The 14443-nt window shown below is 36.3% G+C and overlaps 2 protein-coding genes across 4 annotated transcripts in view; both read left to right on the top strand.

Moving 5' to 3' along the window:
* MAPK14 (mitogen-activated protein kinase 14) overlaps nt 1-5616 on the top strand; it is a 39179-nt gene extending 33563 nt beyond the window's left edge. For all 3 annotated transcript variants that reach the window (XM_039323283.1, XM_039323284.1, XM_039323282.1), the window contains exons 11-12: nt 1235-1408; nt 3509-5616. In XM_039323283.1, coding sequence (XP_039179217.1) covers nt 1235-1408; nt 3509-3576 — 242 coding nt within the window. In that variant the 3' untranslated portion in view covers nt 3577-5616. The remainder of the gene's footprint in view (nt 1-1234; nt 1409-3508) is intronic.
* Nucleotides 5617-8855: 3239 nt separating this feature from the next.
* MAPK13 (mitogen-activated protein kinase 13) overlaps nt 8856-14443 on the top strand; it is a 31293-nt gene continuing 25705 nt past the window's right edge. Inside the window, exons 1-2 of the mRNA XM_039323267.1 lie at nt 8856-9154; nt 12770-12899. Of these exons, the coding sequence (XP_039179201.1) occupies nt 9036-9154; nt 12770-12899 (249 nt within the window). The 5' untranslated portion in view covers nt 8856-9035. The remainder of the gene's footprint in view (nt 9155-12769; nt 12900-14443) is intronic.

The following is a 14443-nucleotide window of genomic DNA, read 5'->3' as shown; positions in this document are numbered from 1 at the left end:
ATATGGGGAAAAGACTGGAAATAAATTATTTGCATCGATATGTCCTGATGAACAATTTTAAAGAAAACAAAAAAAGTGTTTGCCTAAATTGAAGAATTATTTCCCATGTTGTGATTGAGAGGTTATGTTGGGGGAGGGGGGGCGATGACAACTTCCTCATTGGCTCAAGGGGGCGATTCGTTCAAAAAGGTTAAGAACCACTGCACTAGGACGCACCATCTCCTTTTCTATTGTCTGGTGTCATTTTGTTTTTTAATTTTTTATATCACCCAGAATCATTTTTTTGTCTGTCTATGTATCTATGTTTATGTTTTGTTGGAGGTTGCTTCATCTCTTTGTATCTATGAGCTGCTTTATCTACTAGGTGAGTGATAAATATGGGGAACAGCTGTCCGTCTATGATTCTCGCCTGGCCTTTTGTTAATTAAATGAATATTTTTGTTTAAGAGACAAAACAGAACTCCATACACTTCCTCCTCTTAAATAAATAATTTAGATAAGTGATATTTTTTCTATCTTCATTTCTTCTGTTTTATTTCATATATAATGAATGTCAGTTTTCATTGATAGTTAGGTTAAGCGCATACTTTGCATTCAAGTTAAGTAAGCCCAGAGATGTGCTCTAAGATAGATAGCCATACAGATCTTTTAAATAAATATTATGAACATTTTTCCTTTTAAATGGGGTGCTCTGCTACTTAATTACTCAATATTTTCTGGATGCGAGGCAAAGTCGGCAGAAGAAAGTCCGATAACTGGACATACCCCAAACTCTGCTTGCCAGTTGGTGCAAAGCTAGGTCACCCCCTTGGTGCACTGTGGATAGCATGCATCCATAAACTAACAAACTAGCAATCTTAGACTGCCAGATCTACTCTGTTGTAAAAAGTATTGCAGACTTCCATGGCCATGTACACCACACACACACACACACACACACATACATACACACACACACAAGCAAGCCTCAATATTTTTACCATTCACCTTTATGCTCAGAAACGCAACCAGGGGTTCCTGCTGAATTCAAGTCTTCAATACTCTTCTTAGAAGTACATTTATTTTTGTTAGAATGTTGTTTTATAGATATTAAACTCATATTCTTATTCTTGCATACAAACTGAATGCCAGATATTGGCATTGGGAAATACTGATTTTGTTTAAGTTGAGTTGGAGCTTTACAAGGAATTGTACATTAATCCCTCTTTTTGTTTTCTTCCCTTGGCTTCTGAAGCTGTAGACTTGCTGGAGAAGATGCTGGTGCTGGACACAGATAAACGGATCACTGCTGCTGAAGCTTTGGCTCATGGCTATTTTTCTCAGTATCACGACCCAGATGATGAGCCAGTGGCAGATCCTTATGATCAGTCCTTTGAAAGCAGAGAACTTGATATTGAGGAGTGGAAAAGTAAGTTTTCTGGTAGACTGATTTGGTGAACTCAGTATTGCTAATGCTATTCACCAACATTATTGTTTTAGTTCATGTGAAAAGATAAAGATGTCAGGAAGTAATGAAATCCAGTTTGGCAAAATAGAAACATTGTGCAGAAATATACCTTCTGAATAGAGAAACTGAGAAAACTTAGTATAGTTGCATAAAATAAGTGAAGGACTATATGACTTACCATCAATATTAAAACAGTCCTGATGATGCTGGGTGAAGGAACGCTTTACAAAAACCTTTTCTTCACTATAATTTTTGCATTTTACCTAAAAGGATTTTTTTTTTAAATTTTGCATTTATTAAGAATTCAGTAACAGGAAGAGGCAGATGAAGGCAAGTTTTGGGGGAGGTTATAAATAAGAAAACAAATAGCTGAAACAGAGACAGAAGACACTGCTGAAAGTTCAAGGCAGATGGGAACAAGCGTACTAGCTTTGTCTTTCTCCTCTGGCTGAGAATATGATGAGAGAAACAAACTGTTGAAGCAAATGGGCAGGAAGCTGAAGGTGAGGCAGGAGAGAGGGAAGAGCTGCTACTACGATATCAGTTAGGAACTTCCATTGTAGAGTCTGAGTGACTGTTCTGGAGGGCCTCACTAATTATAGAGGTTCCATGCAAACTAAGGACCCAGGAAAATCCAAACCTTTCATGAATGGAGACTCTTAAATGGATAGAGAGGGGGCCTCGGTTGTAGATATTTTACTGCATACTTGTGGGATTGTCTGGAAGTAAGACCATTGAATCGATGAGATGTAATACAGAGCAAGTATGCTTCTTCGTGATTGTAATCCAATTTAAAGGCCTCTCTGTCAGCCAGTTTTCTTTAGCAAACAGAATAGAAAGAAAAGGTATCTCAAGAAGCTTTTCTCCAATTGCTACCGAGCTTTCCAGAATAAGTTAAATTAAATAGAACACACACACACACACACACACACACACACACCAATAATCTATGTAAATTTATCTGGAATGAGCCATTTTTTCGATAGGACTTAACTGAAAAGTAACTGGTTGCTTATACTTGCTGAGTGGAGATTTTTACAGTTTATAATTTTTACAATTTTGTAAAACAAAGTTACAATTTTATAATTGCCCAATACATATACAGGTAGTCTTCGACTTACGGCCATTTGTTTAGTGGCCATTCGAAGTTACAAATAGCACTCAGAAAAGTGACTTGTGATTGTTTTTCACACTTAGGAATACTGCAGTATCCCCATGGTCCTTGTGATCAAAATTCAAGACGCTTGGCAACTGGCATGTATTTATGGCAGTTACTAACTTAACAGCTGCAGCGATTCACTTAACAATTGTCACAAGAAAGGTCGTAAAATGGGGCAAAACTCACAATAACTGTCTTGCTTGGCAATAGAAATTTTGTGCTCAATTGTGGTTGTAAGTCAAGGACAATCTGTATACAAATTTGGGTCAGAGTCACATATTTCTCCTTATGAGTGTTTTCAGTGGGAGTTGACTATTGAGAAGATAGGGAAGTTATCATTTCTAATTCTCCTTCAAAACAAATATAGTACTTGTAATTCAGAAAGGTTTAAGGCAGTTTGCACAAAGGTAATTGGGATGTGGCTGCAGTATACTGTATATCCAGATTGATATGTGTATTTCCCTACTCACATGCTTACACTGAATATGCGAATTGGACATGTAGTTCCACAAAAATTGAACTATGTTTGCTGTTAGCTAGTTTGCCATTTTTCTCTAAAAAATACATTTCGGTCTGACTTGTAATTCCACAAGTCAGATTAAAAAAAAAAAATCTAGTAACGTTCTGTCAGGAGAAAGGACTCTTAATCCATTTTCCAATGTGTTTTAGAAATACAGCTGCTCCAGAGATTAGGGAGAGGCCAAGAAGGCGGGGATATGGCAGTGTTGGAGATGGCCTTTATTCTGGAAGCATCAGCATCCAGTTCTAAAGAACAGCTATTGTTATCTCACAGGATTGAAATAGCTTTAGAGTCATTTATTTTCATCATCTGGGGTAGAAGAGTGGGAAGCAGTTATCTCTAAGCTATTGAAAGCCTTAACCCATCTTTCTTTCTCCACCAGGCCTGACCTATGATGAAGTGGTTAGCTTTGTGCCACCACCACTTGACCAGGAGGAAATGGAATCCTGAGAATCTGTTTCTCTTTGTCCCATATCACTGTGAGGGGAACATCTTTTCATAGGAATTCTCCACATATTGTTCAAGTGCCTCTTGCCATGAAGATTCTCCTTGGGGGACGATGTGTGCACGCGTGTATGTGTGTGTATGTGTGAATGTATTGAATGAAAAGGAAGGAAAAAAAAGATCCAGAGGGGAATATTTATACAGAACCTGTATAAAATTGCATGTTCTCTTGTATTTTTGTACACAGTTTGGGACATGTTTCTACAGACCTGTTTGATTGCTTTTTTGCCTTTACTGCTGATAATCAGCTTTCATTGCTCTAGGTCTAGGCAGATAGTATGCAGGGAAGCTGAGATTTCAGATGCTCAGTAGAAATTGTTGCCATTAAATGGCTCTTCTACCAAGAAAAGACTTAGAAAATGGAAACTGAACTATTACTTGAACTGTGCTCCCTGCTTTCCAAGATGCGGGGGTAGTGGATTTATTTCAGCTACTTATTCCGACAAAGTCTCCCCACTATTTTATAACAGCAGAAAAGTTGACTAATGAATGTCTGGCTGTCTTTAATATGAAACAGGTGTTGATGTTGTTGTTTTTAAAAAAGCTTGTGCCTTAAATCAGTGTTTCTCAACTTTGGCAGCTTTAAGGAATATGGCTTCAACTCCTGAATTTCTCCAATCTACATTCTGGCTGGGGGATTCTGGGAGTTGAAGTCCACACATTTTAAAGTTTCTTAGGTTGAGAAACACTGCCTTAAATGACTGAGAGTAAAACGAAGTCTGAGTTAATGGTCTCAACAATGGAATTTGGAGGTTGCGTCTTTTTGGAGTGCAGGCCTCAAAATGCCTAGGTGTCCTCGCCTGACTACTGTAATCAAGACACAGATATTCCAGTCATCCCTCATGAAACAATTTGGTCATTTCTCTTTCGTATTTCTTTGCCCAACTCTGAGATGTCTCACCTCTGCTATGCTACTGTTTTGTATACCATCTTCAGATGAAATGTGGGTTTTTGCATGTTGTAGTTGTATAAGCATGTAGGCTTGCTTATATTGTTTTGCAAGAGGCAACTCAGCCAATAAATTAATGTATTCAGTTATCAGAGTTAGAGCCATACAGTTTAGCATCCATCTAACTTTGTTCAATTTATGATTAATGTTTTGGGCACTTTTAACAGGAAAGGAACTGATGAATATGCATCTTTCTTTAACTTTCTATCAGTGGCTTTAAAAATCAGTTCATTTATCAACTGGTATGTGCCTAAAGAAAAATTCACCTCATTGTATTCATGAATTCAAGAAACATTTTCCTACACACAGATGAGTGGGAGGCCTCAGTTCAAGTATTTTGTGTTCATCAGGTATTGAAGATCCAAGAACCTATTTTTAAAATATTTCCTGAAATTTATATAATGCAGGCATCGTGCATGAATTGTATGCCTGTCTGAAAGCTCTGCAATATTTTTGTTTTTCTGATGGATTTGGGATTTTCTGTATTTATCCCTTTTGTACAGAGAAGCTGTTTTTTAAGAGAAAGGAAGGGGTGTGTGGATAATGAAGCCATCAGATCCTTCCTTTCTCTTCAGTTCAGTCCCCTCTGCAAAGAAACCTTAGCTTGGGGTCCAGAGAACAATGCTTCGTCATGCTTTTTGTCCAGAGGCCTTCTGTAAACTAAACAAAATCACCTGTCTGCTGAACTGCGGTTTGAGAATTCAGATGGAAATGTAGATATATTCTGTCAAATATACAGGAAGATTATTTTTATCTGTCATTTTATGTCTAGCTGTGACTTTTCATGCATATAAATACTACAAAGGGAATTTAAAAAAAACATGTAAGTTTATATTTGAGTGGAACTCTCAAAGCTAAGGTTTTAGATGGAGGGGCCCCTGTGGAGTGCACTCCTGGTTAGAATGATGCTATTGTACTGTCTGATCTCTGGACAGAAAATACAAACTTTAAAGAGGAATTCTGCTCTATCTGGTTTTGCCAAATAGGATATCACCCAATGCAACTGGTTTTAAAATAAAGTTATTTTTCAGACTAAATGGACTGATGGTGTTTATAAATTGCCGTTTAATTGTGATAAAGTTTCTTGAGGATGCATACAGTTGGATCCCAATATTACACAGAACAATTTTCCTAACTAGCCACATATAATTTAATTTGCCTTAAATGCTGCATTTGCTTTGCTTTATCCCTGAGACTAAGCTGTTGAATAAAAATCCAAACTAAGTCTGTTTGAAGTTTAAACTAATTATAAAAATGATTAGAATTTTTTAAAAATGCCATGGGTCTTTGTGCATGGTGATAAAGGTACTGTGAATAAATATTGGTGGTTCCCCCCTATAAGCACAAAATATAAGTAATTTTTTTAAAAAAGATGTCTGTATTCACTTAAATAATATCAATTTGGCAAGTGGGCTTTTTATACAAACCTGAAGAAATTAACATTTGCACCCAAGACCCACTTAGTTTAAGAAAGTGTATTGCATTCCTATTTCTAATTCTTGGCATGGTGCATAAATTTGTCAAAAATAACCTGGCTTCTCTTTTATTGAGGAATGCTTATTTAAACCTAAATGTAAATCTTCTCATCATTAAAAGCCAAGTATTTCATTTGCTGCATCAATATTATAACATGGATTCAAACTATAAGCATACAAAGGATTGTAAATTTTTAGGATGAAAGTTCTTCAAACTTCTGTAGTGATGCAACCCTATAAAAATGACAAATGGAGCTGTGTGATGACTCCCTAACCCCTCTCAAAAACATTTATACTTGGCCAAGTAAAAAATAGCACACCACCATGCTCACTGGTCAAATTCCTGTCTATGAACCAAACAACAATGATTGAAAACTTAATTCTCACAAAACAAAATATTTTTTATGGGAAACAACAAATCTCCAAATTGTACTTAGTGGGAATGACCAGCCCATTTGCTCCCTTCCCTATAGCTCTTGAGCATAAGGCCCCACCTTAGAGGCAGCCTCTCTCGTCTCTCCCCTGCATTATAAGGCTGCTCCAATCCTTTGGCCCACCATGCTCAGAAGTGATCCAAGCTGAAGCGCTCATGTCCCAGGCACCCAAAGTTGGATCTCTGGAAAACCATATCCAAGCCCTGAAAGATCACAGTCGCAACTCAACCCAGACAGTTTGGAAATGAGTTCTGGCAACGGTACTACCCTGCATGTTGAAGATCTTTCCCATGTGTGATTCCCTTCCAGCTTCTGAATCTCAGAAAATTGCTGACTTAAGATTTTTTTTTTAATCAGTAAAATCACTATTTTAAATAACAAATTTCAGAATGTTTTATGAAGCATAAAAAGTACCATAATGAAGATAAGTGGTATTTGCAACAGTTTTTCATCACAAAACTCAAAAGTAGTACTGCTACCTATGATATGGAGATATCTTTGCAGTTTTTCTGGCAACAGTATGGAAAAAGTATGCTCTTGTTTTCCACTAGGAGGTGTTTCCCCCCCTGACTTCCCTGTTAAGTTTACAACACTGGAATTTCCTGGCCGTGTTCCTCCAAGAATTAACTAGGCATGATTTTAGCTTTGGAATTCAAGCAATGGCAATCAGGTGCTGCTGCTTCTTCCGTGTCTAGATCAAACTTTAAATTGCCAGAATGAAGCAACCACCTTAATCATTGGCCAAAAATAAGTCATTATTAGTTCATGTTTTTGGTAGTAGCTTACATACCGGCAGATGGGCGAGCCTCTGTGTTTCTCCACATTCACACAGCTTGAAGAACTCCATTATGATTTTACAGATGCTGCCACCTGCTGATATAAAACTTAGTTTATATTTAAAATTGGCTTTAAGTGCACTTGTTGCATATAAAGTGGACTTCTTTTTTTAAAAAAAGGCCTTTTCACTCAATTGCAAAGCAGAAATTCTTCAAAATACAGCCCAAGAATAAATAATACATTTAGTTTATTTGGCCTTTGGAATACAACTTAAGATATTCAGATATTGTATGACTATACAAACATTTTCCACTCCTGACAGTCTTCTAAAAAAACCTGATCTACACACATACTAATGTTAGCATAAGGTGTGCCTATAAAGCACTAAAATTGTTCTCTGTTTAAGAAAAGGATGGAACAGTCCATGAGTATGACAAAATTGTCTGTGATTGTCATTCTCTGCAGGGACCTATTAACTGCAGACACACATTTTTCAGTATGACCAAACCTTTCATAATGAGAGGCTGCATTAATTTTCCCACCTAATTGCAAGCTCTCGCAATCGGCATGTGATTATGTGATCATGACTGGCAACTCAAAACAACTACCAGCAATGGATGACAGGCAAGAAAGTAATATCCAGTCAGTTGCCCTTTAGATCATGGTTGTGCAGCTCTTACAAGAGAACACACTTCTCTTAAACTAGAAGTATTGTCTACAACCTATTCAATTATCCCAAACAGACTTATAAATTTCATATATCTCAACTTCAGAATTACCCTTCCAATCAGATGGTCTACAGCTATTATATACTATCTTACAAAATTTTCCTTACAAAATTTGCCTCATTAGTATGCAAGAAGTAACATGTCTTGGACGTATGTGGAATTTATGTTGGTCTGAAGGACAACAAAAAAAGCCCATTTTATTTAAAAATATTTCTGTTCTGCATTGCTTTGACCTCAAGTGTAGATATATTACTATATAATTCACATTTTAACAACATTGTAGTAATACCTTTTAACAAAACATATTTCGAATTATAAAATAATACAGTTTTAAGCCTCAGCAAAGTTCTTATTTTTTTTAAAGAAACCTTTCTAAAATAATCCATGTTGCAGAAAACTATTTTTTGCCTTTAAACTTCCAACATTTTCTCATCGTATCTGTCACTGCAATACATTAAAACTACTCTAAGTTGTTTTGGATGTTCTTTCTTACCAAAGGAGGAAGTGGGATTAACAAATGAAATGCTAATCAGATGAATGAAGATTAAGTTGCATTATTTGTATTTTATACTTGGATAAGTTTAGTAAAATTATTAAAGTATTTTAAAAAAATTATCCAAGAAATAAAAGTAAGCTACAGTGTGTCTTTACTCATTTACACTGCAAGTTTAGTAAGACTTCAGAAAAGTATTGGTAGTAGCAGTAAATCTGTTTTAGGCAGGCATGGCTGCTACTTCTATTACTATAAAGCCTACCTTTGACACAGAAAAGGTGAGTCCTTTGAAAGTACCTGTGAGAGGAGTGTCTAATTTGAAACTTGACACCTTCTTCCTGAGCTGATGTGTGGGCAGAAGGAGGCGGGCTATACGTCTCAGCGTCTCATCGTATACACTCATTGTTCACAACACAGTTGACAAAGAAATCTTCAGTTGACTTTCCTAAGAGAAGTTGTCTCTCTGTCTGTGTATGGTAAAATCTAGATTGGCTCTGAGTTCCTTTGGAGTTTGGTGTACTGGAGAGTTCTACTCCAGGCACAGAAAAGATGAGCTTTACCAGGAGAAAAGGCTTCTTCAGGCAAGAAGTAAACAAGACAATGTGGGAACTTCCTAGACGATATACTGCTATCATCCCTGTAGGATCTGGTGCTTATGGCTCTGTCTGGTGAGTGGCTCTCTGGATTTCAGGGCTTTGGCAAAGCGGGAAATGGGGATGGATAGGGATATACAGGATCTTGGAATCCTGTATTTTGAGGAGGAATCACAGGGAATCACTTCATTTGACTCTGGTGAATATACATTTGCGTTCTGGAAAGAAATTTGGTTTCCTTCCGGCCACAGTTTTCAACGTCATTCTAAGCGTCAGTTGATCAGGTATTGAAAGGTATCTGAGTATGGAAACCTTGTGAGTTGCCAATTGCCCTTTTTCTGCAAGGCCTCTTGTGTTACAATTATTTGGTATCTTGATCTTTAGACAGGGTGAAGCTCAAATACCATGTTGTGCTGTTTGTTTGCAGTTGGAAGGAAAACATTTCAGATATTGCTGGCATGACAAATTAATAAGGTGCATCTTCTAGCACCATTTTATTTTCAATTAATAGTTATGTGCCATCAAGTCGCTTTTGATTCCTAGTGACCAAATAGCTAAATTATTTCCAGTACTCTAATATAAAAACTCTGTAGGACCACCAGCAGTTGATGATGATCAAATACACATAGTTTCAATTTTCCTTAGTAATAGAGATCTGCTTAAACCTTCTGGTTTCCACACTAGAGTTTTTCAAGTTAGTTGGGCTTGGATTATATATTTGACATATAGAAAGTAACTATAGCAATGCTTGGAATGATGTCTTTTTTTCACAAAACATTTATAGCCAGAGAAAAAGGATATTAATCTGCCAAAGATTTGCAGTATGACAATGCTGTATTGTTGTATGCAAAACACTTTTCCAGCTGGGTACTTCTCATATAGGCTAATCAAGGTGTTATAGGGCCTGGGATGAGTGTTGAGATGAACAAAGAAGGTGATATGGAGGAAGGAAGGGCCTCTCTCCTTTTGTACTTCCCAATACTGAGTCCAACAGTCCCAGCTTCTACTGCTATCAGACAAGTCTTGTTTACATTAAACTATTCTTTCTGAACTACCCGATCTACTTCGGTTAAAGTGCAGTGACTTTTACAGCTCATAGATTCTTGGGCTGAAACGCCTGGAGCAGACATGCTGTAATAGCCAGAGCCAGTGAGTCAATGCTTCTGTCACATAGAATATATTTGTGGGGTGGGGTGATTTTGTTTCTTTATATTATGCTGGCTTCTGAGTGAGATGTTTCTAAAGTTAAAATTTACATCCATAATTTTTGCAGAGCGATAGAAATTTCCACATGACAGCCTAGTTATTTGAAATGTTAATTGTGTATTGACTTATTCTGACTAATGTGAAATATAATATTTTGTAGCTACAGGCAGATCCTAGAGGATTTAGGCATTTAAATAATTTGTTTATAGCCATTCCTTTGTGTTTACGATCAAGGGAATAAAAAGGACAATCATTTATTTTGTATCTTTAACTGAGTTCAAATTCTTGAATATATATCTCTTCCTCAGAATCAAATGAACAAATGCCAAGTAACACTGCCAAACATTAAATTAAAATATAATAATGTTGGAGGGAATTCCTTTGGGGTAAGACCCTAATGCTTTTTCTCAGGACTAAGGAAGCTGTCTGTCCATCCCACATAGATCCACTTTTGCATGAGAAGCAATGAATGAAACATGACAGGTCCACTGAGTGGCTACCTGCTTTAGTATTGGTCAGCAAATACTATATTACAGCAAATACAAAACTGCTGTATTCAGTTTTCCTTGTTTCTTTTGAAAAATGAAATAGGTGCTTGTTGCATTAAAAATGTTTATGGCCTGTAAAAAGTGTATTCCCTTTCCACTGAATACTGTCAAAAATCTATGAACAATAATAGCAGTAAAGATAAAGGTTATTAATTAAAACAGAAATAAATCCAGATTGCAAGAGACTTTTAAATCAAATGATTAAATTAATAATTGAATAATAATAAATAGTAAATCATTATTATTTAACTAAAACCGATCCAAGTGCTGTATTCAGAAGATACATAACTGCCCATCATGTTATTCCACTTTTAGGTAAGAAATATTATAAACATTATAGGTAAAAAAATTCAGTCAAAGAGTGAGAACCAGTGAGTAAAAAAAATAAAGGCAAGAAATTAAAAGAGAAGTAAATCTAAACATAATTAAGGTTACCATAATATACCATAGCTCTCCACCCTTTTCTGCCTTTGAACATTGTCTTTATTGTCTTTTTCCACTCTATCCATACATAAGTCCATACATTGTCTTTTGTTCTCTAAGATTCTTTTTCAGGATCTTATCAGCTTTATCTAGTTACAACATTCTCTCTGCTCACATACTCTTCCTTGATTTAGAATTATTTTTCTATATGCATTCATTCCTCATTTGACAAAACTGTTTGAGCGTACATGATTTTTACAGATCATTTAGTTTTGTACTCAATTTATGTTAATTCATCAGCTATTCATTTTTGAACCTACCCCTATCTCTGCTTGCTTTATGGTCTCTTATTCAGTAAGTCATTCCTACCTCATTCACCTTCATTGACATTCCTTTCTAATGGTAAAGATGTTGGTAGTCAATTGAGACACATTTTGTCCAGTATGCCACAAGCACAATCAAACCTCAGTTTTCCTTCCGGAATTCTCACACTTTCTATGCAAGCCGGGATCTCTAATCTAGAGACTAATTTCCAACACTGCTGTCCATATCCCACTTTCAGCCTCCTCTTCCTGTTCTTCTTCTTTCCACCTGTACAGAGAGGAGGCAATTGTTTATTCATTTTTAAGTGAATATTAATACTAAGTGCTAAGAAATTATAGTTCAACATTTTAAAATCTCTCCTTTAACATTTTGATTGGTGATGTTGCAAAGTGCCCTGAGAGATGGAAGAGTTTTTGAAAGTTATAATTTTTGGTATTGAATTTGGTGTCCCATTATTTGAGAAGGCTATGGTACCCAAACCTAATATTCTCCAGATTGCAATACACTAATTCTGGCAGAGAATTATAGTAATTCCAAAATTTCTAGAAGGCATCAGTTGAGAAGAGCTAGTAGAGAGCCTACATTTAGCTTATAACATATAATATATGTAAAAAGAAGTTTTTATAGGTACATATACCTATACACTTTATGCACCTAGAAATAAAAGTGTCTGTGTAGATATGCTCCCCAAGTAACATAAGATCCAATTTATGTAGACTCAGCTTTATACAAATGTTTCTATAAACCATGTCTAAAATGCATAAAAGTGAATTTTTCATGTATAATGAAAATTAGTACATCTTGTAGATGAATTCCAGATCTACACAAAAACTAGATTGTGCAGTTTTCCAGAACAGAATGGTTAAATAAATCAGGCAGTGTCTACAGTTTTTGGTTCTTCACCATGTAAAAATGCAGTGGCAAACTTATTTACCACCATGTGTTATGAACGAAGCCTTAAATTTATATGGAAGTGTCCTTATGCATATTGATATATACAGAAATTCAGTGAATTTTCATCCAAATATTGCAGCAGTACAGATAAAGCTACAGTCCTAGTTATGCTTACTATACCATAAACTTCACTGAATAAAAGCTCTCTTACATATAAATATGATTAGGATTTCACAGATCAGCGTAATACTTCCATGTAATTTCTTTCTGAATGTTTTTCTCTTATTTGCCATAGTTCTGCAATAGATAAGAAAACAGGGGACAAAGTAGCTATCAAGAAGCTCTGTCGCCCATTCCAGTCTGAGATTTTTGCCAAACGAGCCTACCGTGAGCTCACACTGCTAAAGCACATGCAGCATGAAAATGTGAGTAACTACTTCTCTGCGTATGTTTGCTTGTACCCAAAAGAGTTCTCTATGTCTTTCACAAATAACAATTGAACGGAAGATAGAGCTGAAGTTTCATTTAATATCATCATTTCTATCTTCACCTGAGTTGATAGTCAAGACAAAAATCGAAATAAATAGCAAAATATGCATGCCCAAAAGAGTAACAGCTTGCGGTAACAGCTTCTATGAAATAACCAATTCATCCCTGCATTTGATGGCTAGATCTCATTAATTCAAGTTGCTATATTGATTCAAAAGTTATAAATCACTGCTGTACTAAGTTTGGATCATCAGTTAACTATACTTGCAAAGATGGAAGACAACCAGCCAGACAAGTTCTAATATTTCCTTTTTCAACCTGATTGAGTTGAGATATGGTGGATGCTTTGGGATTTTGCAAATTGTAGCCCCAGTACATCTGAGGCTAAAATTAGACGTAATAAACATTCTGTCCAGCGGATGAAAAGAGGGATAAGTTTATAATACTCATTTTCAATAACGATAACTTGTCATGACTTTAACATAGCTGGATGCCCTGGTGTGCCTACTGATAATCATATTTCAGTTTTTGCTGAAAGATTTAAGAACCAAATAATTGGTTGGATAAATTATGCTTGGCAAAATGTAATTATCTACAATATGCTATGAATAATTCAGATACTCTCAAGCAGCTCCAGACAGTGGTGGGATTCAGCCAGTTCGCACCACTTCGGCAGAACCGGTAGCTAATTTTTTGTTGCCCAGGCCAGAATGGACTTCCGGAAGTGACATTCACACAGAGAACCGGTTGTTCACATATTTGAATCCCACCATTGGCTCCAGAGTGTAAAAACAAGCCTACTTTGCACTCTGCTGAGGGGTTTCTAAGGTCCTGATAGTGATAGTTACTTCTTAATCCATTTTCCTTCATCCCTCCACCCCAATTTTCTAGCAATAGTGGACTTACAGTACTGTATACAAGCTAGGCATTGCAGTTACTGCCTGATACAGGTATTGAATTTCTGTACTTCAGGTTTGATGCTACTGCCTGATTTGTGGTTTGGGTAGAAATCTGGTCCTTTCATACTATGCATTTATTAAGCTACAGGGTTTTTTTAAATTTAACTAAGCAATGTACCAGCTAGCACAGCAAAAGTTTTATCAATTGCCAGCTTACTGTAGGGCAAGTGTAAGGTAGCCAGAACTGGCTGTAAATGATATCTAAGAAATTCCACTCCTGGCACCTTCTTTCCTGTGACTCTCACTCTGATTTATTTTATGTAAGCAAGTCCTATGCACATGATTATGGCAAGGACAGACGTGACACATCCTTGTTACATGGCATCTTCTTGACATTAGTCTGGTGTGTTGGAATCTCCTATTCTCTTCATGAACTAGATAGGAAGATTGCAACATCATTTTGGATGACATTCTGTTAATGGGAATGTCTTTCTTTTCTAAATTCAGTAGTCTTTTAGGAATGGGAATCCAGTCTGAGTTCTAATAAGAATAAAACATATGCAAACAGATATGCTGGCAGT

The sequence above is a fragment of the Crotalus tigris genome, unplaced genomic scaffold (genome assembly GCF_016545835.1).
Source record: "Crotalus tigris isolate CLP2741 ecotype Arizona unplaced genomic scaffold, ASM1654583v1 scf7180000024167.7108832, whole genome shotgun sequence".
Lineage (NCBI taxonomy): Eukaryota > Metazoa > Chordata > Lepidosauria > Squamata > Viperidae > Crotalus > Crotalus tigris.
This window is presented reverse-complemented; position numbering and strand designations above follow the sequence as displayed.